At 39.4% G+C, this 25,525-nt stretch overlaps 1 protein-coding gene across 1 annotated transcript in view; it reads left to right on the plus strand.

The window, feature by feature from the left end:
• The window catches only part of Atp6v0d2 (ATPase H+ transporting V0 subunit d2), a 40,006-nt gene extending 24,176 nt beyond the window's left edge, over positions 1-15,830 (plus strand). Inside the window, exons 3-8 of the mRNA XM_042667304.1 lie at positions 2,475-2,653; positions 4,251-4,330; positions 5,688-5,765; positions 11,799-11,975; positions 13,499-13,573; positions 15,612-15,830. Of these exons, the coding sequence (XP_042523238.1) occupies positions 2,475-2,653; positions 4,251-4,330; positions 5,688-5,765; positions 11,799-11,975; positions 13,499-13,573; positions 15,612-15,773 (751 nt within the window). The 3' untranslated portion in view covers positions 15,774-15,830. The remainder of the gene's footprint in view (positions 1-2,474; positions 2,654-4,250; positions 4,331-5,687; positions 5,766-11,798; positions 11,976-13,498; positions 13,574-15,611) is intronic.
• Positions 15,831-25,525: the final 9,695 nt, after the last annotated feature.

The following is a 25,525-nucleotide window of genomic DNA, read 5'->3' on the forward strand; positions in this document are numbered from 1 at the left end:
TTTAAGATTTACATCTAATTTTTTAAAACAGACCTTGATATGTAATCCAAGGTGGCTTTGAACTTAAAATCTTACCACCTCACAAGTGCCAGGTATTCATTCATCGTCATGCCCTGCCTAAAATATTCTTACAACTTAAAGTTTTAAAAATTAACTCTGTTTTACATGACTTCAGGATTTTCACAATTGCCAAATATCAGAGTTATAGAGTAAAACATTTAAAAAGAATTCAAAATACAGGTTTGTATAGCTCATGAATAGGTGAAAAATTACCCCCAATGAAATAGTCATTAATCCTGGCTGTGTCACTACCTATGAGGAACAAGATTTAAAACTTGAAGGATTTGAACTAGATCAGTAATCGGGTTCCTTGAAACTCAACACATTATTTCATTCCCAGCTGTCCTATACAGCCTTGGAGATTTATAAAGACTACAGTTGAAGAAAGTCAATTGTTCTCTGGGTGTATTGTCTCATTACCCCAGCAGTGACAGAGATGTACCTGGTACAAAGGTGTGTGATTAGGATAAGGGGCTGAGGAGAAGGAAAGATATATTCTTTACCTTCAGCATGAACCACACCCATGGATTTCACTGCATTCCCTGATCTATCTGAACTGCTGTCATTTCTCACTTTAGAAACAAAAGACAACTCAAAGAATAATTTGAAATAAAATCAGATCCAATCTATACAGCTCTTATTCTTTACCATATAGGAACTACCCTTTCTATTAGTTAAAATAAGCATGTTCAGTCCACACTGTAGACAAAGGTTGTATGTTACTTCTGGGCACTGTCCTCCTTATATCTTTGACATTGGTTTTTTTGGTCAATGTCATTCAACTAGTCATCTGTAAATTGGGACATTAGCAGCTCATACACTGTTACATTCCAGAGATGCTGGGGAACAATTATATATGTAGAGTCTGCTAAGGATTAATAAGTGCTAGCAATTTCCCTCCCAGGTAATCGCTTCTGTGCCATAAAGGGATAGTTAAATAAGTACTTCTATGTTAATATCATTTTCAAGAGATAAAAAAGAAGATTCTAAAATTCCCTTATGTCTAAATTGGTACTGCTGCTGGGGAGGTGCAGAAACTTTACAGTCATGCATTTTTTAATAAAGGCTGATTGTCTACTCCAATAACTTCTCTGGTTAGGATTTTTTTCAGTTCCACAGTGAAGGAGACTCGCTTTTCAGGAATGCAGTCTTGGTCAGGACGTCTGTAACTTAGGCATCTGGGCTTCAGTGACGTTCCTGCTAAGTGGCAAGGTCAATTCATCTGGAGCAGTGTGGCATCTTTTCACAGCTGTCTTGTGGCAGTTGTTCAATCTGGTCAAACCTCTGCTCACCAGTGGACTTTCTCATCTCTCACCTTCTCCATTGCCTCTTTCCCATGGCCTCCACTCACCTTTATGCTCTAACCTGAACACGAATACTAAAACGCAAAATCTAAGACTCCCCTAGCTAGAGAACAGGGATTGACCTGCTTTAAAATCAAGTTATAGTATATACACTCTCTCCTAACTTCCCATTCATTTTACATACAGCAGTGGGCTTCTGCCTTCCTTGCTCTTCTTTCTCCCACAAACACACTCCATGGAAGATTCTCTCATGGAAGACATTCTATGAATGTCTGTTTCAATGTCAACCTTGACAGACTTTTGACACTCTACTACTTCTTTTTAGAATTCTCTAGAGCTTTTAGGATTTATAACCTTTGGGATATAGAGTGCGTAATCTAGAGCAGTGTCTAGTACAAAGTGAAGAAAGAAATACAGAATGTTTTATCCACCCATTTAGAATACTCAGTTCTTGGGCTCTATTCTAGCTTCAACCAGTCAGTGTTTAATTCAGTAAGAGACTCCAGGTTTGTGTTTCTCAGCAATTTGAGACAATAGTGGATACTGTTTAAAAAAATAATTTGATACCCTCATTCTACTACATAAGGACCACTACACCAGCCAAAGTTAATTTAACTTTAGTTAGTTGATTTTTTTCCCAAAATATAATCTTTTCTGGAGTATTTTTCCCCACCCACAGCATTTAAAATAAAACACTTGAGCCAGGCACTGGTGGCTCATGCTTGTAACTCTAGCTACTCAGAAGGCTAAGATCTGAGAATCATGGTTGGAGGCCAGTCTGGGCAGGAAAGTCTGAGACTCGTATCTCCAATTAATCACCAGAAAGCCACCAGAAGTAGATCTGTGGTTCAAGTGGTAGAATGAAAAAGTTCAGGGATACCACCTAGGTCCTGAAATCAGACCCCATGACCAACACAATAAATAAACAAACAAACGAATGAATGAAGAGCTTCAAAGTCTAAAATAAAAAGATAGTCATTTTCTGTTTTGGCAAAATAATAGTCATTTTTTTTTTAAATGCGAGTGTGTACCTGGTCTCTGTTTTACACCATGGAGTGCTTCTTATCTTATTCTGCTTCCCTCACAGTCGAGAGTCTTCTTCTTTACCAGGTGCAGCTACATGATAGACAATGTGATTCTGCTGATGAATGGAGCACTGCAAAAAAAATCAGTGAAAGAAATTCTGCCTAAGTGCCACCCCCTGGGCCGTTTCACAGAAATGGAGGCAGTGAACATAGCAGACACCACCTCGGACCTCTTCAATGCTGTGTTGGTTGAAACACCATTAGGTATGAATATATGCATAGAATGGCTGCCTATGAGGTGACAGTCATTATGAAATGCACCTGAGTTCACAGTTTTTTTCAATGCATGCAATTTTCTACGATGAAGATTCCTGGCTGTGAAAGAGTCATTAGGAAGCATCCAATTTTGTTTCCTCACTTTTCAAATGAACACCAGTGAAACCACCTGCCCAGGGTCACATAAGAACCATTTGCAGAGAGGAGCTCTGGCTCACCTCTCAGCCTCTAAAGCCTTGTACTTTCTCTGGAGCCAGTGGATGACAGAACCTATCATTTCTTAAAATGTTAATTTTCTAGGTTGGTTTTATGTACTTAATTTCTTGCCCTTTCATTTTAAACTTCTGTGTAAATAATGTCACGTCCAGAGAGCATTTTGTTTTAGGAGGCTTAGCAGTGTCATTTATTTTCTGAGATGCTTAGGAATGTCTATCAAACCAATGAAGGCAATGAAATGAATGTGAATTATAAGTCAGCATTGACAGTAATCATATTATGCAAAGTGCTAAAGGGATAAGTCTGGCATTTTATATCTGTTCTTGTTAGGACATCTGAAGTAACAGTTTGCCATTGATCAATTTGTTAAAATACTTTGCTTTCTCCACATAAACCATCTGATTAATGTATGGTATACTTCCAATGGTGTCACTCCTTTGGACAACTAACTTGCAGACTAGCAAAATGAATACCAGGAAGCTGAAATGTGCATTGTCAGAGGAGGGCGAGATCAAAAGGAGGGGGCTGGATGAATGGAGAAAGAGTTGATGAATCCAGTCATAAAATTCAATGGACATACATGAAAATGGAGCCAGATAACTTGAAGGCATAAGTGCATTGAGAGAGATGTGAGGGAATGATTAAAATGGTAACATTTATCAAGATGCATTGTGCTCATAAACTGCCATAAACCTCTAGATAACTCCGTAATGATGATGATGATAATAATAATAATAATAATAATAGCGCTTAAAGAGTGGTGTGCTAAGGACTTGGGTGAACCTACAACCCCCGATAACATACTGGCCTTTTAAAACAGACATTTTAAAAAGGTAAATAAAAAAAGTTTGTGTCATCTTGAGTGCCCATGGCTAGGGCAGCACAGCCATGTGGACACAGGGTCAGAAATGAAGCCAAGCTTTGCCTGGTCCCAACAAGGTGACTTGAGGAAATTCTATTCACTCAGGTTTCCTCGTTGCAGAAAGAATTCTATCTTACAATAATAGAGTTTTGAAAACTAAATAAAAACATAGTTTTAGTACAAGTCAAGGCGTGGTATAAGTTTAATGGCAGATGGTAAACATTGCTGTTAGATAATCTGGGGTAGGGAGGAAGGGTTTCATGAAGTAAGTTTGAAATGAATATATATATGTGTGTTAAATATATATATATATATATAAGTTAGATAAGTTAAAAGGTACTCAAGTAATAATGTACTCAAGACATAATGAATAATAACTCCCATCATTATAACTCCACAATATTGTCACTAGCACTGAGCAGAGGGGGTTGTGTTCAGGAAACACTTTCCACAGTTTGTAGTCTTGTGTCTGACTCATATATCTTGTGTTTTAATTCTGGCTTCCAGCTCCATTCTTTCAAGACTGTATATCTGAAAATACTCTAGATGTACTGAATATTGAATTACTGCGTAATAAACTATACAAGGTAATGGTTTCAAGTACATAGTCTATTGTAGCTTGAGTTCTTTATTAATAAGGTTACTTTGCCCATTAGCTAGCTTCTGTCATTAAGAAGCTATGAAGATTTGGAGTCTGTCTTGTATTGTCTTGGCCTGTCTTTTACTTACAAGTGTATATGTCAGCTTCCTTCGGCTAGCAAGTTTTGTGGAAGAAATAGCATATCTGTGCTTCTGTGTTCCTTGCTCCTTGTGCTATGCTCTATGTGTATAAAAGTGAGTGTCTGGGTGATGGTGAGAAGAAGGATAAAAGAATGAGGAGAGCCTTATGAATTTATTTAAGGCAACCAGCATATAGAACATTTTCTGTTATATGGTGTTCATCTTTATTGTCAGTCTTGTTATTGGTAGAATCTTTGTATCTTAACAGTCTGCCCATGAAGTATTAAACTCAGTATACCAGACTGTCTAACTGGTGGACAAGATGCCATATGTACCACTGCATAATCTCACTGTCTGCCTGGTTCATTAGAAAAATCCCTATGTATCATAAGATGACTAACATCTGCTTCATACAAGGAAGTACTTTTGGACATTCTCATGAATAAATGAATATGTGCTGCCTTGCTCTATGACTATAGTATGTTATGATCAAATACATGTTCCCTCAAAACCATTGAATTACAAGAAAACTTTCTTTTCGTAAAGAGGCATCTCTCATCAAAAGCATGGTCTCGCAGGCAAGTTTTGTTTTTATAAAGACATATAGGCCTTGAGCATTTCTGAGCAATAATTCACACTTATATAAACAATTTAGAAGCTTCAACTCAACCTAACCACCCAACTATGACATCGGTTTGTGCCCATTCCTCTGAGACTAAATTGAGGCATGGAGAGGTCCGCTATCTTTGGCATTAGCCAGTTAACCAATGTTAATTCCAATCAGAGTTGGAATTCAAACACAGGCAGCCTACAGCCCAGACTCTGCCTTTCTAATATGTCCCCATATGTGTCTCCAAGAGAAGAAAGGTCAGGGCCATGAAAATCACTTGCTGAGCTCAGAGAAGAACTTAACATTACTATTAGAATTAACATTCTTGTTGGAATTCTAGCCAGAATTAACCAAGAATCATGGGGAAAATGCTTGTGAAGTAATTATGAGTTATGATAAGTTTACCTTTGCTTTTTTATTGAGTTCTGTGTTAGTCTATGTCACAATATTTCAATGTGAAAGTTTCTTCCAACCATATTATAAAATGTCTCCCTGTGGGAGAAATAATTCAATTGCCATTAATGCATTTAATAAAGCATGAAAACTCATCTAGAAATTTCCAAGAGGAAAATTATTCATTTTATTACTTGATGATTTTTTTTCTTCTTTTTAAGTCTTACCTTGAGGCATTCTATAAGTTCTGCAAGGATCATGGTGATGTCACAGCAGAGGTTATGTGCCCCATTCTTCAGGTAAGAAAAACTCTTTGAACTTTTCTAGGCCACATCATTATGAGTTTCTCAGACTTTCACTTCTCTGAGTCTGCTTAGGTTGTTTTTCTTTTTTTTAATCTTAGTTATCTAAAAATGAAATAAGTACTACATTTTATTATATGTATTTTAGTGGTAGAGCATACACAAGGTACTGTAGTCAAACCCTAACAATACAAAAACAAAAAGAAAATACAAAAAAAGTTAAGTGTTGACAATAGCTGGCATGGTGATATACACCTGCAATCTCAACTATGTGGGAGACGGAGATGGGAAAGTAGAGGTTCAAGGTCAACCCTAGAAAATGTTAAGGACACTTTATTTCAAAAACAAAGCCAGGCATGGTGGCACACATCTTTAATCTTAACTGCTATAAAAGAGAAGGAGGGGGCTAGGAAGGTGGTTCAGTGGTAAAATGCTTGCTTTGCATGCACGAGGCCCTGGGTTTGATTCCTCAGCACTACATAAGCAGGAAAAGCTGGACGTTGTGCTGTGGTAAAGTGGGACAGCACTCACCTTGAACTGAAGAGCTCAGAGACAGTGCCCAGGCCCTGAGTTCAGGCCCCACAATGGGCAGAAATAAATAAATAAATAACATAAATAAATAACATAGCATAAATAAAAAACACAGAAGTAGGAAGATTGTTATCCAATGCCCACACAGGCAAAAACAGAAAAAAAAAAACTTAGAAAAAAATGCTGTGAATGTTGCTCAAGTGCTAGAGCATTTGCCTAGTCAAGTTCAAAGCCCACTACCCTTCCAAAATAAAAAGAAAAATGTGGACAAAAATTCCCTTATGATTCATTTTGGTGGAATATAAAGAAATTAGATAATTAATTTAAAATGTTACATAGTATAATCAGTTGATGAACTATAGATATTTAAAAAGTTCACCCAAAAAGGAGATATTGGCAGCTGGGAACCCCCACAATTTAACAACAAAACCCCATCCACAATAACTTTGTAAGGTTTAAAATACAGGTTGCACTACACAGTCCTGGAACATTCTAATTTCCAGCATAAACACACCAGTCAAACAGGTCACAGTGGGCAAACTCATTTAATTATGAGTCAAATCCACTATGATATCTACCTCTATAGTTGGTATTTACACTCTTTAACTCTTCTTTCTCACCATAAATCACGTCTATGTTCGGAGTTTCTTTTGGGAGAAGGTTGACATGCACGTGCCTGGGACAGCGGGAGAGTGGGAGGCTCGGCAGCGTGGCTAGCATTGAATATTGAATATTCAGCTCTCTCTGGTCTCTGCATATACTTGAGTAATAAAAGGAATATGGGCTTTCTGAGACTAACTTTTATCTAAGGAATGTTTTTAATCATTAGATAATCAGTTTCCGTGACTTTAACAGTGGACAGACATTCAAACAACTCAAAGACTCCTGATTTCAAGAAAAATCTAATCCGTGATATATAAATATATAAATGTCATTTGCATTAATTTTTGTCGGTTATGGGGCCTGAACTCTGGGCCTGGGCACTGTCCCTCAGCTCTTCAGCTCAAGGCTAGCACTCTACCACTTGAGCCACAGCACCACCTCCGGTTTTTTCTGTTTATGTGGTGCTGAGGAATCGAACCCAAGGCCTCATGCCTGCAAGGCAAGCACTCTACCACTGAGCCACCTTCCTAGCCCTATTTGCATATGTTTTAACTAAATATTCTGCAATGACATAAGCTAAAATTAGCTCTTAAACCATCTATTACTATTTGTTTGTTTATTGGTGCCAGTCCTGGAGCTTGAACACAGGGGCTGAGCAATGTTGATGAGCTACTATGCTCAAGGCTAGCACTCTATAACTTAAGCCACAGCTCTATTTCTGGCTTCTTGGTGGTTAATTTGAGATAAAAGTCTCACTGGCTTTTCTGCCCAGGCTGGCTTTGAACCATGATCCTCAAATCTCAGCCTCCTGAAGAAGTATAGGCCTGAGGTACCAGTGCCTGGCATAATCATTAAAATTTTCAGTTAAAAAGTTATTTTGTTATTTTCTGTTGATTGTGTGTGTGTGTGTGTGTGTGTGCGCGCGCGCGCGCGCGCGCGCGTGTGCGTGCGCGCGCTGGTTCTGGGGCTTGAACTCAGGGTCTGGGCGCTGACCCTGAGCTCCTTTTACTCAAGCTAGTGCTGTACCACTTGAGCCACAGCTCCACTTCTGGCTTTTTGGAAATTTATAAGAATTAAGAGTCTCACAGATTTTCTTGCTTCAGCTGGCTTCAAACCACAATCCTCAGATCTCAGCCTCCTCATTGCTAGGGTTAACAAGCATAGGTGTGCCCCCCCCCCCCCCCCCCCCCCGGTTGAAATTAAAAAAAAAAAAAAAAGAATCCTTGAAGTAAAAATCTGATAGAGCTTAAAAAATTGTCTGCATTTATATCACACAGAAAATGGGCATTAAATAAATAAATGATTTTTTCATGGTATATTTAATGTCAAAAGTGACATGTTGGTCCTATAACATCAGTAACCTGGTGACGTTATGAAGCTGTCTAGAGTGATACTTAAGCAAAAACATGCTCAGGGACAGTGCCCAGGCCCTAAGTTCAAGCCCAGAACCAGCAAAAAAAAAAAAAAAAGGTAAGGTAGGTATGCATACAGTTGTAATATATGGAAATAATAAGAGATCAAAGGTAATAATATCTGACAAAGGAAGAAATAGGCCTCATTATGAAACAAATATGCATTGGATGTTTATTATTCAATTCTGAATAGCCTGAGGCTGCCACATAGAAATATGTTAACCAATTCTAACAGAGACTTTTTAATTTTTGGAACTTTCACAACTCTCCAATATTCCCTCTATTGTTGCTTCTCAAAGTCAAGGCACAGTAGCTTTCTTTTTGCCAGTATAGGGGCTTGCCAGATTGAGGCTTCACACTCTCACTCAACAATCTTGCTTGTGGCTGGTGCTCTACCATTTGAACCAGACACCTCCAACCTAGCTTTTTGATGGTTCATTGGAGATAGAATATGGAAGACTTCTCTTGTTGTCTTGAGTATCTTCAATGCTATCTGCTCTGCCCTTTTCTCTTCATAAAACCCTAATGTTTTAAAAGAACATCTAAGAGAATTACCTCCATGGTTACTCCCGCTGTCCTCATGTTTATTTAAGATTTCTTTCTCTCTCTCTCTTTTTTTTTTTCGGTCCATTGCAGGGCTTAAACTCTAGGCCTGGGCGCTGTCCCTGAGCTCTTCAGCTCAAGGCAAGTGCTCTACCGATAGAGCCACAGCTCCACTTCCAGTTTTCTGGTGGTTAGTTGAAGAATCTCACAGACTTTCCTGCAGGGCTGCTCTGAACCATGATCCTCAGATCTCTGCTTCCTGAGTAGCTAGGATTACAGGCATGAGCCACCAGCGCCCAGCTATTTAAGATTTCTTATTTCCATGAAATCTCCCATTTGCATTTCTTCTCTTATTCCTGGAAGCTCTAAAATTACTGACAAGAATTCTTGTACACAGTAACCAGAAGCAGTTGCCTTTTTTCCCAAATACGGCCACTCCCTGATTCTGGCCCTTGTGTCATTTCCATGACTATCATCCAAAGGGTCAGAGGGAACTCACTCTCGCTTTCCTTCTGATAGGAAACACCTGCTCTAACAAAAGAGCTCCAGTAAAATTTGTTGCAAGCCTGTTTTTTTCATGACAGTCATGAAAGGAATGAAAGATAGCCTAGAGCAATTCTTTTCACTTTTCATACACATAGGAATGACCTTGGAATCTTGTTAAACTCGGGATTCCTGTTCAGTGGGATTGGATTATGGCCTGAGACTCTTCATTTCCAATGAGCTTTCTGATGATGCCAAATACTAGCTACTCAGCAAGCTAAGACATAGAAAATTATGATTCAAAGCCAGAAAAAGGTCTTCAAGACTCTACCTCCAAATAACCAGCTTTTTGGCTTTTTGCCAGACTGAAGGCATGGATCAAGTGGTAGAGCACCAGCCATTAGCAAGAAAGCTCAGAGCACGAGGCCCTGAGTTCAACCCCCCAATGTTGACAAAAGGAAAGCTACTAAGCCAGGACTTTCAATACCATCATTGTAGGGAATACTGGAGAATTTCACAAGTTGACTGTTCTGTTAGAGTCAAAAAACAACTAAAATAGTCCTGTAACAGACAGTGGCTGTTCAAAACTGAACAATGAACAAGGGAAATATGATCCTTCACAGACAGGATCATGTAGTGAATGCAAACTACAGATGTAAAATTCAAAACAATGGGGAAATCGCAGGGCAATCCAAGGACCTGGAGAAGAATTTCTGAGGGCCAGAAATTCTACCTACACCTAGCACTGTAAACTCTACATACACCCAGAGTATGTAGAGAAGGAACTCCTGAAACCAGCCATCCAAAAACAGAATGATCAGACTGGACTGGATAACCAAGAGAATAGGACTGCGAGAACAAAGAAATAAAAAAGAAATCTAAGAAAGACATGGTTTAGAGGAAATAGAGAGGTGTGACTTGGTATGGAAAAGCAGGCTTACTCAGGGTTCAGCACAGAGAAGATGGGATTTGAATATCTGTTGTTTTGGTTTGGTTTGGGGGCTTGAACCCAAGGCCTGGGCGCTGTCCCTCAGCTCTTCAGCTAAGGCTAGTGCTCTACCACTTGAGCCACAGCGCCACTACCAGTTTTCTGGTGCTTCATTGGAGATAAGAATTTCACGGACTTTCCTGCCCAAGCTGGCTTTGAACTATGATCCTCAGATCTCGGCCTCCTGAGTAGCCAGGATTACAGGCGTAAGCTACCAGCACCCCTCGCCCCTGCTGGGAACTTGATGATCATATAGCCAAATCCCCTCATGTTACAAGCGAGGAAACAGACCTTGTAAGGAAGATGACCTATCCTAAGCCATATAATTCTTAGCTACAGAGCTTAATTGATAGATGGACTGATGACTGATTTTTGCAGTACTGATGTTTGAACTCAGAGTCTCATGTTTGCTTTGGTTTGCTTGCTTAACTGGTACTGTACTACTTCAACCACACCTCCAGACTGCTTTTTGCTGGTTACTTACAGAATGAAGTCATTTCTACTTTTTTGTCTGGTCTGGCTTCAAATGGTGATCCTCCAGATTTCAGCCTCCTGAGTAGCTAGGATTGTAGGCATCATATACCAGCGCCCAGCTAGAGCTAATTATTTTTATATGTAACCTAAGACATTCAAAAAGAAAAAAAAAAATCATGAAAGCACAAACAAATGGTAATTAGCATAAAATTTCATCACATATGGTAGCTCATGCCTGTAATCCTAGCTATTCAGGAGACTGAGATCTGAGGATCACAGTTTAAAGCCAGCCTGGGCAAGTCTGTGTGAGTCTTATCTCCAATTAACCACCAGAAAACTGGAAGTGGAGCTGTGGCTCAAAGTGGTAGAGCACTAGCCCTGAGCAAAAGAGCCTAGGGATAGTGCCTAGGCCCTGAGGTCAAGCCCTATAACTAAATATATATAAATATATAAACATAGAGAGAGAGAGAGAGAGAGGGAGGGGGTGGGCTAGGTATAGTTCAATTGTAGGGTAATTGTCTAACCTACATGAGACACCGATTGATGCCTAGCACCACAAATAACAATAATGGAAACAATTAAAAATAAACAAACATGTATGATATGTCCTTTCTTTTAATATAAACACCCCGATAGGCACTTCCACGCACATGATCTTATTCTATGCCTGATTGGACTGTAGTAAATATTGTTGCCTCTTTTATGGAAAATACATTTGTGACGCTAACAGTCTCTGTGCTCCTTGTAGGATGCTCGGAAAATAAATTTGGTGGGGTTTTAGGAGTCGTAGGCCGTCGCAGTGCTATGCAATCCTCTTCTGGCAGGCAGAGTTACTCCCTTCTACAAAAGAGACTAAAAGAATGTTAATAACACCTGTCTGCATCATAATTCGACGTAGGTTGGGGAAAGGAAAGCCAGAATTTGTCTATTTCAGGTTATGTTTGCAGCATTTAACAGATGATTCAACTTCACTGATTTTATGTCTTGCAAATTCAGTTTGAGGCGGACAGACGAGCTTTTATCATCACTCTTAACTCCTTTGGCACGGAATTAAGCAAAGAAGACCGGGAGACCCTCTTTCCAACCTGCGGCCAGCTCTATCCTGAGGGGCTGCGCCTGTTGGCTCAAGCAGAAGACTTTGACCAGATGAAGAGAGTGGCTGATCTTTATGGAGTATGTTATTCCACCAGGTCCTCCCAAAAAACTATGCTGTTTCATCCCGTGGATTTCTTTCAAAAGCTATCACATCAAACTTATACTTCTCAGTCAAAGAAGTTGTCATGTCTGTAAAGTAGCAAGCAGTCTCTCTTACTGTAGATTTCTTTCTTGAAGAAATGTTCTAGTCCAAGCTAGTTTTTTTTTTTTCCTTCCCTTAAGGTTCTTGGCAAGCAAATTCTTGTTTAAATCTCCAAGGAATGGTCATGTGAAAGCTCCTTTGAAGTACTTGATAAAGCACATTCTCCCTAGAGTCTAGGGCGGTGTTTTAGAAATGTGAGCTCAGGTCAACATTATATAAAGTAGCCTGACCTTGTGGTCCTTTCTAGTACCCAAAGGGGAAATAGAGTTAAGGCAGAGTATTTATATGCATTATGGGGAGAATAAGGATCCATGTATGGGTTTTTCCATTCCCTTTTTGAAAGAGGAAAGAGAATTGCTTATGTCCTTCCTCCAGCATTTATCTGATCTGAGACAGCCCTGAGCTTCTCAGATCAGTTTCACAACTTAGCCCAGACCCTGTTTCCTCTGGCTTACACATAGTTATGTGCAGATCCCATGGGTGACTTCTCCTGGACTAGAATGACACTCACCTCTTCCTGTGGAGTTCTGATAAGCCTTTACAATATCTCAAGTGTAATTGTATGGTACTCTTCAGTGTTATTACGACTTGGGCTTTCTCCAGATTTCCACCCCTTCCTCACCTGAAATTTTACGGTAGTTTTAGCAGCTCTCATCTCAGAGTACCTGTGAACCTATATGGACCAAACTACAAATATTTACAGCACTCCAAGAACTTAAGGGGGAAAGAATCATGAAGTGTATAGTGACACTAGAATTCATCTTGCATCTTGCCTTGGTATTTTCTTTTGCAGGGGGTGGGGGATGGGTGGGCTGGTTCTGGGGCTTGAACTCAGGGCCTGGGCGCTGTCCCTGAGCTTCTTTCGTTGAAGGCGCTACTACTTGAGCCACAGCACCACTTCTGGCTTTTTCTGTTTAAGTGGTACTGAGGAATCAAACCCAGGGCTTTACAGATGCTAGGAAAGCATTCTACCACTAAGCCTTGCCTTGATATTTCTTTTTTTTTTTTGCCGGTCATGGGGCCTGAACTCTGGGCCTGGGCGCTGTCCCTCAGCTCTTCAGCTCAAGGCTAGTGCTCTACCACTGGAGCCACAGTGCCACTTCTGGCTTTTTCTGTTTATGTGGTGCTGAGGAATCGAACCCAGGGCCTCATGCTTGCAAAGCATGCACTCTACTGCTGAGCTACCTTCCCAGCCCCCTTGCCTTGATATTTCTGAATAAGCCAATAGGTTAAAATTTCCACAGACTCTTGAATTATCTTGATTTGTTTTAATCAGGAAGAAAAAATTATATGTTCCAGTATAAATTTTTAAGTACCATCTGTACATTTCTAAACAACATATCCATATGTATTTATATGAATATTTCTGTAAAATTGATCTCTTGCCTTTGCTTTTAAGGTGTACAAGCCTTTGTTTGAAGCTGTGGGTGGCAATGGGGGAAAGACATTAGAAGATGTTTTCTATGAGCATGAGGTATGACATATGTTTATATGCTTTTCTATTATTGTGGTATTTTTTTTTTCTTTTTTTTTTTTTTGTCAGTTGCGGGGCTTGAACTCTGGGCCTGGGCACTTTCCCTGTGCTCTTCAGCTCAAGGTGAGCGCTCTACTGCTTGAGCCACTGCACCACTTCCAGTTTTCTAGTGGTTTATTGGAGATAAGAGTATCATGGACTTTCCTACCTGGGCTGGCTTTGAACTATGATCTTCAGATCTCAGCCTCCTGACTGGCGCCTAGCTTATTGTGGAAATTTTCAAAGTATTTTCTTCAAGATTTCCTTTTACCAAGGATCAATTGACCAACTTGATGGTTGTGAGTCAACAGTGTATTTGTAACTGCTGTAGCACACCAGACACTGTGACTCACAAATGATAGACAACACCACATGGAAATGTCCTGTGCATAAAGACAGGACATAGTGAAATTTGATGGAATATAGCTTTTCTATAACCAGTTGACTAGAGAAGCAAAGCTAGGATATTAGTACAATTGAATATTGACTCTCCTCAATGTTTGGTTCATCTTACTCTAATGCAACTCTCCCGCAAGAAGGAATTATCCATGATTATAACACATGGGCACAATTAGGACCCTTAAGAATTATTCTCTTGGAAATCCACCCACAGGTAGTCTAAATCATCTCCTTTCCTAAAAAGGCAGAAGACTATTGAATCCTTTGATAAGCAGTTCCTGGGCTACTGTACTATTAATAAACAGATGGTTATTTTTCTAAACAAGTAAATTCCTATAAATCCCAAGAAATTTTCTAAGTGCATCTGTTTCTTTGAATACATTGGCATGTCCATCTCAATCTGACTGAAACTAATAAAGAACCAGAGTTCAAGGTTAGGCTAGTTACAGACAGTAGTTTAGGAACATCCTGTAACTGGGTAACAGACATATTCCAATAGCTCCAACGTATCTGTTATAGAAAGAATTAAAACTGCATACAGGATCATTCAGAATTCTCTGCTGCTACCCCTCTCTGGAGAAGGAAGCTGTTAGGAAGCTACACTTGGCAGAGAAATGAGTGTCTGTTCCTGAGAACAGAGGCAGCCTTAGCTTCTTGATAATTTTGCTTGAAATTTTCGGAGCTGGGTGAGGGTCTGTATCTCTCCCCTGTCCTTTTTTTTTTTTTTTTTTCTGTCCTAAATGGCCAGTTGGAAAAGAATGTAGAAATTGCTCAATTTCTGACTTTACTCCAGATAACAAATACTTTTTGGAAAAAAATATTTTTGCTCACTTAACTTTTGCAGGATAAAAACAATTGAACAGAATGGAAAGTCGCCACAGACTATTCTAAAAAAGCTTTGACTATTCAGTCTAAATTCCAGAAGCTTGTGACAGTACCCTGGAGAGGAATCAGAGAGCTGGAATATCTTTTCAAAATTTATAAAGTTATGGCCCAAAAGAAATATTTGAACTACGTGAGGTGATCCCACTAGCTGGAAGCCAGATAAATATGACTACAAAGTTAGACACAGTCCAAAAAAAACAGCCAGAAAGCTTTATATCAAGGAAGCTGCTAAGATTTGAAGCCCGTCCTGTGAGTCCACAGACATACAATAAACCACTGTGATCTCTAGCTGTCAGAGTGTCACTCCAGGTACCAGTGGCTCACACCTGTAATCCTAGCTACTCAGGAGGCTGAGATCTGAGGATCACAGTTCAAAGTTAGCCCAGACAGGAAAGTCCATGAGAGTCTTATCTCCAATCAACCACCAGAAAAGACCCTATGGCTCAAAGTGGTAGAGCACTAGCCTTGTACAAAAGAGCATGAGGACAGTGCCCAAGCCCTGAATTCAAGCCCTACCACCACCCCCAAAACAACTTTTTAAGAAGTGTCATTCTCCCTTTAGAACTTTCCAAGTTGCCTCTGTATTTCTCTATTTGACTCAGCTTGGACACTATTTAAATACAAATAAGCAGAAGCTCAACTGTAGCTTAATATTTCATATATATTTGAAATTAGTTCATGGTACAAATTGTTTTTTTCTTTTTTTCTTCATCAGGTACAAATGAATGTGCTGGCATTCAATAGGCAATTCCATTATGGAGTATTTTATGCATATGTAAAGCTGAAGGAACAAGAAATGAGAAATATCGTGTGGATAGCAGAGTGCATTTCACAGAGACACCGAACGAAAATCAACAGCTACATTCCAATTTTATAAATTAGCAGAGAGGTCTCAAATGCAGAAAACCATGAATGGTAATAGAAGGCTACTGAGGAAAGTGAAAAAAAAGAAATCTGTTACATTATCAAGGTCATAGAAAATAAGCCACCTTGCACCTTTGTAAATTGTAGGTCCACTGTGTAAGGTCTGCTCCTGGATGGCTAGCAGACTCCACCCTCCTCGCAGCAAAGTCTCCACCCATTACCTGCGTTACCTAGGCAACTGGGACACCTGGAAGAGGTCAGATCTGCATCCGCTGAGGTCACATCTGAATTTGATGTGGCCACACCTTTCCCCGCCCATACCCTACATAAGGCCTAGCCCAGGCCCAGAAGCTCTCTTGCTCTTGCTCTTCTTTTCTAGCTCTCTCTGCTCTCTCTCTGCTCTAGCTCTTTCCTCTCTCTTTCCCAGCCACGTGGAGTGCCAACCTTGCCTGGTCCCAGCAGGTCTACTGAATAAACCTACCCCTTACCTGAATACCACGTGCGTGCTGGTGCTGTTCTTACTCGATTACCTCTTTTAAAAACCTAACACACTGGAGATCCAGTAATCTCAACTTGAATTAAAGTTGTTTTTTTGTTTCTTGTTTGTAATGCAGCAGCTTTAACTGGATTCTACATTTTGTCTCAATCTTCACTGGGCCTTACACATTAAATCAATTAACCCTATAGTACTTTTTCTCTTCTAATTTTGTTGTGTTAGAAATCAGATCTAATAAAACTGTTGCATTTTTGCTTTCTCATACTCCTCTACAGACCCAAGTATTGAGTATCTGCTTTATTTTTTAACTGTCTGTTCCTGTCCTACATCCACAAGACTCCAGAGCTGCGTGAAGCCAACATGGACCACATTTGACAGGAAATGTTGCATTCTTTTCTAGAACATTTTGATGTGAAAGGCTGGGAGAGCTACACAGTTCTCTTCAAACAAGTCATGTTAAATTTGTTAGCAAATTATTTCCTCACAATGTTCTTTCAGTTAATATATATGTCATATATATACACTTCATATATATTTACTTCATATATATATATTTGTATATATATATATATATATATATATACATATTCTTCACACTTTACCAAGAATAAAATAACCCCATTGATTGTCTTTTATTCAGAAGCAAAATTCATAGAGATGGACTCTTCACAAACCTCAATAAAACTAGTGTATAAAACCACTCAAGAAAAAATAAGAAAGCAGGGGCTGGGAAAGTGGCTCAGTGGTAGAGTGCTTGCCTTGCATGCATGAGGCCCTGGGTTCGATTCCCCAGCACCACATAAGCAAAAAGAAAAAACGCCGGAAGTGGAGCTGTGGCTCAAGTGGTAGAGTGCTAGCCTTGAGCTGAAGAGCTGAGAGACAGCGCCCAGGCCCAGAGTTCAGGTCCCACGACCAGACCAAAAAAAAAAAAAAAAAAAAGAAAGCAACAGAATACTGTACCTTTAACAAAAGATCTTTTTAAATATAAAATCTGTGTTTATTATGCTTTAAGAATTAAACATGTGTAGCCCAGAGCTGGTGGTTCACGCTTGTAAAGCCTAGTACTCAAGAGGTTAAGATCTGAGGATCACATTTAGAAGCTAGCTTGGGTTGGAAAGTCCATGAAACTCTTGTCTCCAGTTAATTTCACCACCAAAAAGTTGGAAGTGGAGCTGTAGCTCTAGTGGTAGAGCACTAGTCTTGAGCAAAATAGCTCAGGGACAGTGCCCAAGTCATTAGGACCATCACCAAAACAACAACAACAAGAAAAAGAGCAGTGTAGATAATTTGAAAATTCATCCAATGAAATAAATATGCATACGAAGTATGCATACATACATATATACATCTAAAATTAGTATGTTTCTAAAATATAGATATCTAAAGTAAATATATATCCAGTCACATCTATCTATCTGTCTGTCTGTCTATCTAATATATATGTATATGTATATATATATATATATATATATATATGTTTTTAAACAGCTAACCCAACTTGTTTTAGTGAACCATTTTAGAAATTTCATTGATGAGCATTTTTAAGCATAAACAAAAAAACAGACCCATAGAACCAAAAGGAAAGATAGGTGTCCAGGAGCACATCCATGCTAATGAAAACTTCCACCATGTTCTGTGGTATCTGAGAGTCTGCTAACCAAGCGACCCCTGGACCAGACAGCATCCTCCCCGCCTTAGAATCAGAATCAGACATTTTATGTTTTCATCTGCATTGGCTACCAGATAGGTTAAGTTGAGAGCAGAGATCTTGATAGGAAAGGGGTATGAGAACATGGAAATGCCTTTCAAACTACCCACTTCACACTCCACCCCTGCATGGTAGAAGCAGTGGCCTTCTTGTCCCATAAGCTACAAGCTAAAGTTACTTCCTTTTCTTGAATATCCCAGGAAGATTGCAGATCCACAGTCTGTTCCCAGTTGCCCCAAAGCCCAACCACTGTGAGGACCTAAAAGAGGAACTTCCTTGAGGCAAATTGTGGACCAATCACAGATCAAGAATGTACGCCTTGGAATATGAGGAACTTGTGTTGAAGTTTCTTAGTTTTTTAAGTGGCTGATTGCCTCAGGGCAATGATTTACAATGGATAACACAGATCTTTGAGGGCATTTTATTTTATTTTATATATATATTTTTTTTTTGGTCCAGTCGTGGGGCCTGAACTCTGGGCCTGGGTGCTGTCCCTCAGCTCTTCAGCTCAAGGCTAGCGCTCTACCACTTGAGCCATAGCGCCACTTCTGGCTTTTTTCTTTTTGCTTATGTGGTGCTGAGGAATCGAACCCAGGGCCTCAGGCATGCAAGGCAAGCGCTCTACCACTGAGCCACCTTCCCAGCCCCGAGGGCATTTTATAAGATGAGATCTAAAAAAAAAAAAAAAAAAGATGAGATCTAGATGTCTAGTGCATAGAACCACAAAAAATAAGTCCAAAGTTTATTTCTCATTCTGCAAGGATTATTTTTGTTCATCTCTGTGTTTCACTGTCACAAGGCAGGCTAGATTTATTCAAGATGCTCTCGCCTCAACTTCCCTTTGCTGGAATTATAGATGTGCACCACTGTGCTTAGTTCATTGTGTTTTTGCAGCTACTGGTTTATCATCTTCCCTTCCACATCCTCCTCCCAACATCTCATTAGTTTCTCAAACTTCTGCCTTTATCACATATGTGTGTGTGTGTGTGTGTGTGTGTGTGTGTGTGTGTGTGTGCAGTGAAGAAAAACTCAGTGCTGATTTTGATTTGAGGCTTTCACTAAGAGTACCACTTAAAATACTATTAATAATGCATTATATTCACAAATAACACATGAGTGGCGTACAACTGCAGTTTCACTCTGTGTGTCTTAGTTAATTTTAGGACAGGAAAAAAATTCCCAGTTGTATGACTCATTTTGAGTCATTTTTGGTCTACTTTAGTTCATGAAAGTATTAATGCATTAATCACTAATGAATAAAATCATTAATGAATAAAAGTATTAATTAATGAAAAAATTGTTGGGAAAAATAGGTCCAAAGGACATTATTCTTAAGAACTACATCATTTATGTACCACAGCTAAGCCCCAAAGTTTGAATGTCATTTTGGATGACTGCATAACCATGCATAAGAATAAAATCTAGACACTATCATCTGCTAAGTCATTTCTCTACCCCCACCCCCATCATTATTCCATCAGTGACTTTCCTATTGTTCCCCGTAGGCTATAGTTTTCAGTCTCCCTCATTGACCAAAGGCTTGGTCACTAGTTGAAATTCAACCTGCCAAGCCCTGCAACCTGGATGGCACCTGTCTACTTACGCTAGGGAAGGCAAGTTGGAAAGAAAGGAAATGAAATAAAGTAAATACCTGTAAAAAAAAACAAAACAAAAAACAGGATGAATATCAATATACTTTTTTGTCTGTCATGGGGCTTGAACTCTGGGCTTGGGCGCTGGCCTAGCTGGGCTAGCGCTCTAACACTTGAGCCACAGTGCCACTTCTAGCTTTTTCTGCTTATATGGTGCTGAGGAATTGAACCCAGGACCTCACGTATACAAGGCAAGCACTCTACCACTGAGCTACCTTCACAGCCCTAAATATCAATATTTTTGAAAGGAGATGTCATCAGAAAATAATCCTTTGAAGCGATGGGCTATTATCATTTAAAAGCTAGGATCATTGACAACCTAGGAAAGCATAGCAGTGACTCTAGAGCTGTACCAAACTTCTGACACCCTAGGACTGGTGTTCCTTGATAGTTAGTGTCACTCTCTGACAACATGGCAGCACAAGATTCACCAATACTATGTTGTATGTACCTCTTTAGCAGTGAAAGTCACCATTACCTTCTTTATCTTTTAAACAAACAGAAAGTCTAGCTTTTAAATAACTTATACAAACATTTCTGTCTCCTTTTGTAGAATTTGAAAAATTAGAACATCATTTTTCTGCTCAGCTATTAATGTTGAGACGCATACTTCATTGTATAAGATACCTAGTGGTTTATGCTTTGAGGTTGTATTGTCTCTTTTTGGAGTTTTTGGCTTGGTTTGTTTTTCTTTTCTTCTTTTTTTCTTTCTTTTGTTTCTTTCTTTCTTTTTTTTTTCTTTTTGAGACAATATATATCTTGGGCTGGCCTCAAACTCAAGTTTGTCCTGTCTCCAATTCCTACGATTATTATGTGTGTGCATCACTACATTTAAGCTAATTTGTGTTTTAAAACAATTTTATTTTTCATTTTAATATGAGTGGATGTTAGTGTATTTCCACTTATTTATACAACATCTAGACTATTTTAAAAATGAAAAGAGAGTCGGCACACCAATGGCTCACGCTTATAATCCTAGCTACTCAGGAGGCTGAGATCACAATTCAAAGCCAGCCCAGCAGGAAAGTCCATGAGACTCTTATCTCCAATTAACTACCAGAAAACCAGAGGTGGCGCTGTGACTCAAGTGGTAGAGAACTTGCCTTGAGCTGAAGAGCTCAGAGACAGCGCCCAGGTCCAGAGTTCAAGCCCCACAACTGACAAAAAGAGAGAGAGAGAAAGAGAGAGGGGGGAGAGAGAGAGAAAGAGAGAGGAGAGAGAGAGAGGAGAGAGAGAAAGAGAGAGGAGAGAGAGAGAGAGAGAGAGAAATTTTAAAATACAAAGGAAACTAAGAAAAAGTTTTGCTTTGTTATATTTTGTTTACGTTGTGCTGAAGATTGTTCCCAGGGCCTTATCCTATCCCAGAGCTCTGTCCACATCATCCCAAAGCTCTACCCACAGCTCAGAGCTGAGATTTCCTAAAATAATTTTCATGATTAGATATTTTAAAAACTCAATAGTACAATTTTGGGGAAGGGATGAACTCATGTTCTTGAACTTGCTAAACAGGGACTCTACCACTTAAGTCATGCTCCTAGCTCTGAACGATGTATTTCTTAAGGTTTGCAGAGACTTGGGAGATGAATAAGTATGGATGCCAGCCCCTAGTGTCCAAAGCACATAGTTATACTCAAGGATCTACCCCAAAATACAATGGGCTTTGGAAAGTTTCTAGTAGAAATAGAAGGATAGATGGACAAAATCCATACATACAAATTAATAAACAAATTACACTACAGGGAACATAGCACTTCATAATTCGTACCCTGTGCTGGATGTAGTTCATGAAAGCCATGGAATTTAACAAGAGTCCTTAGAACAACGCCAATCATTTGCACTTACACACCATCTAGGAATCTAAGGAGCTCCCTAGGACACATTCTCACATCCACCTAAACATTTCACAACACACAAAAAGACTATGAACCCTTTAAAATCCATTTATGAGCAACTATTGGTCTATAGACACCATGTTGCAAAGGCTAAGAAAAGGAAGAAAATCACAGTGTAGAAAGTAATGAGTTAGAAAAGATTTTAATTTAAAAAATAAACCATAAGTGCTCCATTGGATCTCCTATCACTTAGAAGGACATCCTGTTGAGCTGTTCCTCCAGAAGAAGAAATGTGCTTAGTGGAGAAAGACTCCCTGCCTGATCACTAATTAAGCATGGAGCTCATGGGTGGGTGGAGGGACTACAGTCACAACCAATTTCCTCTCACATTAAGTTGAAATGGTAGCCCAAAACATCCATGTGCTACTTCTTAAAATTATTGACATCCCAATCCATCCAATGTGTTAGCCATGCTTCAGGGTGCTGTCAAAAGAGTGGGTGAAAACTTGGTGAGTTAGTTAAGACATCAAGGCTTTCCTGAAGCCTATTTCCAGAATTGAGTGATCTCATGCAACACAAGCTCTCTCCCCCAGGGGCACACACAAATGAATTTGTTCTATTATTTTAGTCACCACTCATTGCTAATGCCACATAAAAGTAAGTCAAGTGGAAGAGTAAAGAGTGAGCAGGATAAACGGGTGACCTACCTCCTCGGTAAACATTATAAATCCAGGAAGACAATTACATCAGTCTATTTCTCAGAAGGAAGCATAGGTCTTTGTGTTCAGGAAGTAACCCATGTTGCTCTGCCTGAGGACCCCATTTCCAAGCAAGACTGGAGATAGTATGTATAAATCAGCAGCACCTGGCCATGTACTCACTCCTCCTGAGCTACATGTAAAGTCTCAACAGGCTAAAGACAGTAGAAACTTGAAAGCAATGGGAAAGTAGCAACCAATAACAAAAAAAGATGCTTCAAGAAAGAAAGGAAGGAAGAAAGAAAAAAAGAAAGAAAGAAAGAAAGAAAGAAAGGAAGGAAGGAAGGAAGAAAGAAAGCAGAAATCAGCAGTGAGTTCCAAGGAAGCCTCAACATTGGACTTTTTATTTAGAAAATGGGCTCAAGGTTGGAGCTAGGATAATTATCAAATTATTGTCAAATAATTGTCAAAGATAACTTAGGAGAATTGAGTAAAAGCCCATCTCAATGTTGAATGTCAAGATGCTGCTTTAACATTTTCCCTTGTTTTTCATTTTTTTCTTTCTATTTTTAGGCTTTTCCCCTATGTATTTTCCTAGTAAAGTAGAACAATAGTTCTATTAATTCTATTAATTAATTGGAGAAAATAGACTTAGAACAAGAAAATAAATGCTGGTTTTAACTGTAAGTTGCAGAAGGCAGCAAGGTTGAATCTCTCTGCCAGTGCACAGGAAGAGGGGACTGCAGCTTTTTCTAAATATCCAAAGCACCTATCAGAGCAGCTCCTGAAGTGTTCTACATGTACCTCAAGAAGGTTCATCTCAGCTTTAACTAATGGTTGTTAGAAAGTCTCCAATCTCTGTAAATATGGGCACAGGCACAAAAGGACAAGTCTTTATTAAATACAAACTTGAAGAACCTACTTATTGCTTGAACAGATGTAAGTTGAGAGTTTTCTTTTCAAGCTTATAAAAATATTAGGATGGGCTGGGAGTGTGGCTTAGTGATAGAGTGCTTGCTTAGCATACATGAAGCCCTGGGTTTGATTCCTCAGTACCACATAAACAGAAAAAGCTGGAATTGGCATTATGGCTCAAGTGGTAGAGTGCTAACCTTGAGCAAAAGAAGCTCAGGGACAGGCCCTGATTTCAAACCCCATGAATATATATATATTTGAATATATATATATATATATATATATACACACACACACACATATATACATACATACCTATATGTATACACACGTGTGCGTGTACACACACACACACACATATAAAACCTGGCTAACCTAAGTTTTAGGGACCAAGTAGTACTGCAAGCTCAAAGTGAGAATTTAAGAAGAGGAGTTTTTGAATTTTCCCTTAAGTAAAACAGAAACAATAGGGATATAGAGCTGGTCCTAGGACTTGAACTCAAGGCCTGGGTACAGTCCCTTTTTTTTTTTTTTTTTTTGCTCAACGCTGGTACTCTACCACTTTTGCCAAAGCTCCATTTGGGGCTTTTTTTTTTTGCTGGTTAATTGGAGATAAGAATCTCACACAATTTCTTTCCCAGGATGGGTTCAGACCATAATCATCCTATCTTGGCCTCCTGAGAGCTAAGAACCTCTTGGTGGCTCATGAGACTCAGTACCCAGCACTTTTTTTTTTTTTTTCCCAGTCCTGGGGCTTGAATTTGGGGCCTGGGCGCTGTCCCTGAGCTTCTTTTGCTTAAGGCTCGCACTTTACCACTTGAGCCACAGCTCCACTTCCAGCTTTTTTGTTTAAGTGGTATGGAGGTCAGCCTAAGATGCAAAGTGAGACCTTGTTAAATGGAAGGAAGAGAGGAAGAAAAGAAGCAGGGAGGGAGGAGGGAAGAGAGAGGAGGAAAGAAAGAGGAGGGAAGGGAGGGAGGGAGGAAGGACAAATTAGATACAGGCACAGTACAGCCAGAAACATGACATCTCTGCCACCACCCCCACCAACTTTCCATATGTCTTTTATATTCTTTTTTTTTAAATTACTATTACTTTTGTCAGTCATGGGGCTTAAACTCTGGGCCTGGGCACTGTCCTTCAGCTCTTGAGCTCAAGGTGAGCACTCTACCACTTGAGCTACAGCACCACTTGCAGGTTTTTCTGCTTATGTGGTGCTGAGGAATCGAACCCCGGGCCTCATGCATGAAAGGCAAGCACTCTTCAACTAAGCCACCTTCCCAGCCTAGATATCAACTTCTTGAGTGTGTAGGATTACAAACATGAAGGTTCGCAGCTAACAAAAATATTTAACCCAGAACCTAAAATTAGTCCTAAATATAAGTGGTGGTCATCTTTTGTCTAGATTAAGCCTGTTGAACTGGCATCCATGCTGTCTCTTTTCACCCATTATCCTCTGAACAACTGGGAGAACTTTTACAAACCAAGGGACATTTTATCCTTTTATTTAGAACTCTCCCAAGGTGTCTCATTATATTTGAAATAAAATCAGCTGTTCACCACAACTGACAAGGACCACAAGGCACAGGATTTTACTTTTTTTTCTCTTCTCCAACAAACATCCCTGTAGCCACACCCTGTGTTCTCTGAATGCCAGTTCTTGAGCTCTGCTCCTCATTTGAGGGCCATATGTGTTCTCTCATCCATTTGTTCATCTTTTCCCACTGGATACTCATAGGGTGGCTCTTTCATCCTTTTCCATTTCAATGTCACCATGTTACCATGTTGCCTAACTTCAGGGGATAGCTTTCATACATTGAGAATTATGCAAACCACCAGCACATAGAAACATTTCACACCTCCTCGAAAAGGTTTTAGGGAGTTACCTTGCATTCACTCTCTCAAAGTACCCTGTCTTTTATCTCATAACTTTAACCACACTTTGTTACTATACATTTATTTGTTTTGTAACACTGGTCTCTATCCAACAAGGCTCTAGGTTACAATTGTACATTTAATATTTGCCACAGAACATGGCATGTGCCAATATATGTCTTTAAGGAATGAATGAGCAAATTCTTCCATCTATGAAGTTTAAGGCACATGTATATACACATTATATATATATATATATATATATATATAGTTTAATGTCAAGTTTGATATCAGATATGATCATATATATGTTTATATGTGTGTTTGTGTGTGTGCACATGTGTGCTTTGTGTGTATGTGTTTTCTATTGGGGCTCAGGAACAGAGAAGGCAAAGCAACTGAAAGATGGCCACTGCCTTACTCAGTGAACACACAGAAATGCACCTAAAGATATGGAACCTGCTGTCTCCTTTGATTCTGATGAATCTCTGGAGCCTACTGCAATCTTGGGTGCAAACAAGGCACCCAGCATGTACTTGTTGGATGAATAAATCCATATCTAGAGAAATTATCACATCAGCATCCACAT

The sequence above is a fragment of the Dipodomys spectabilis genome, unplaced genomic scaffold, assembly GCF_019054845.1.
Source record: "Dipodomys spectabilis isolate Male_0828 unplaced genomic scaffold, ASM1905484v1 ptg000387l, whole genome shotgun sequence".
NCBI classification, from domain to species: Eukaryota; Metazoa; Chordata; class Mammalia; order Rodentia; family Heteromyidae; genus Dipodomys; species Dipodomys spectabilis.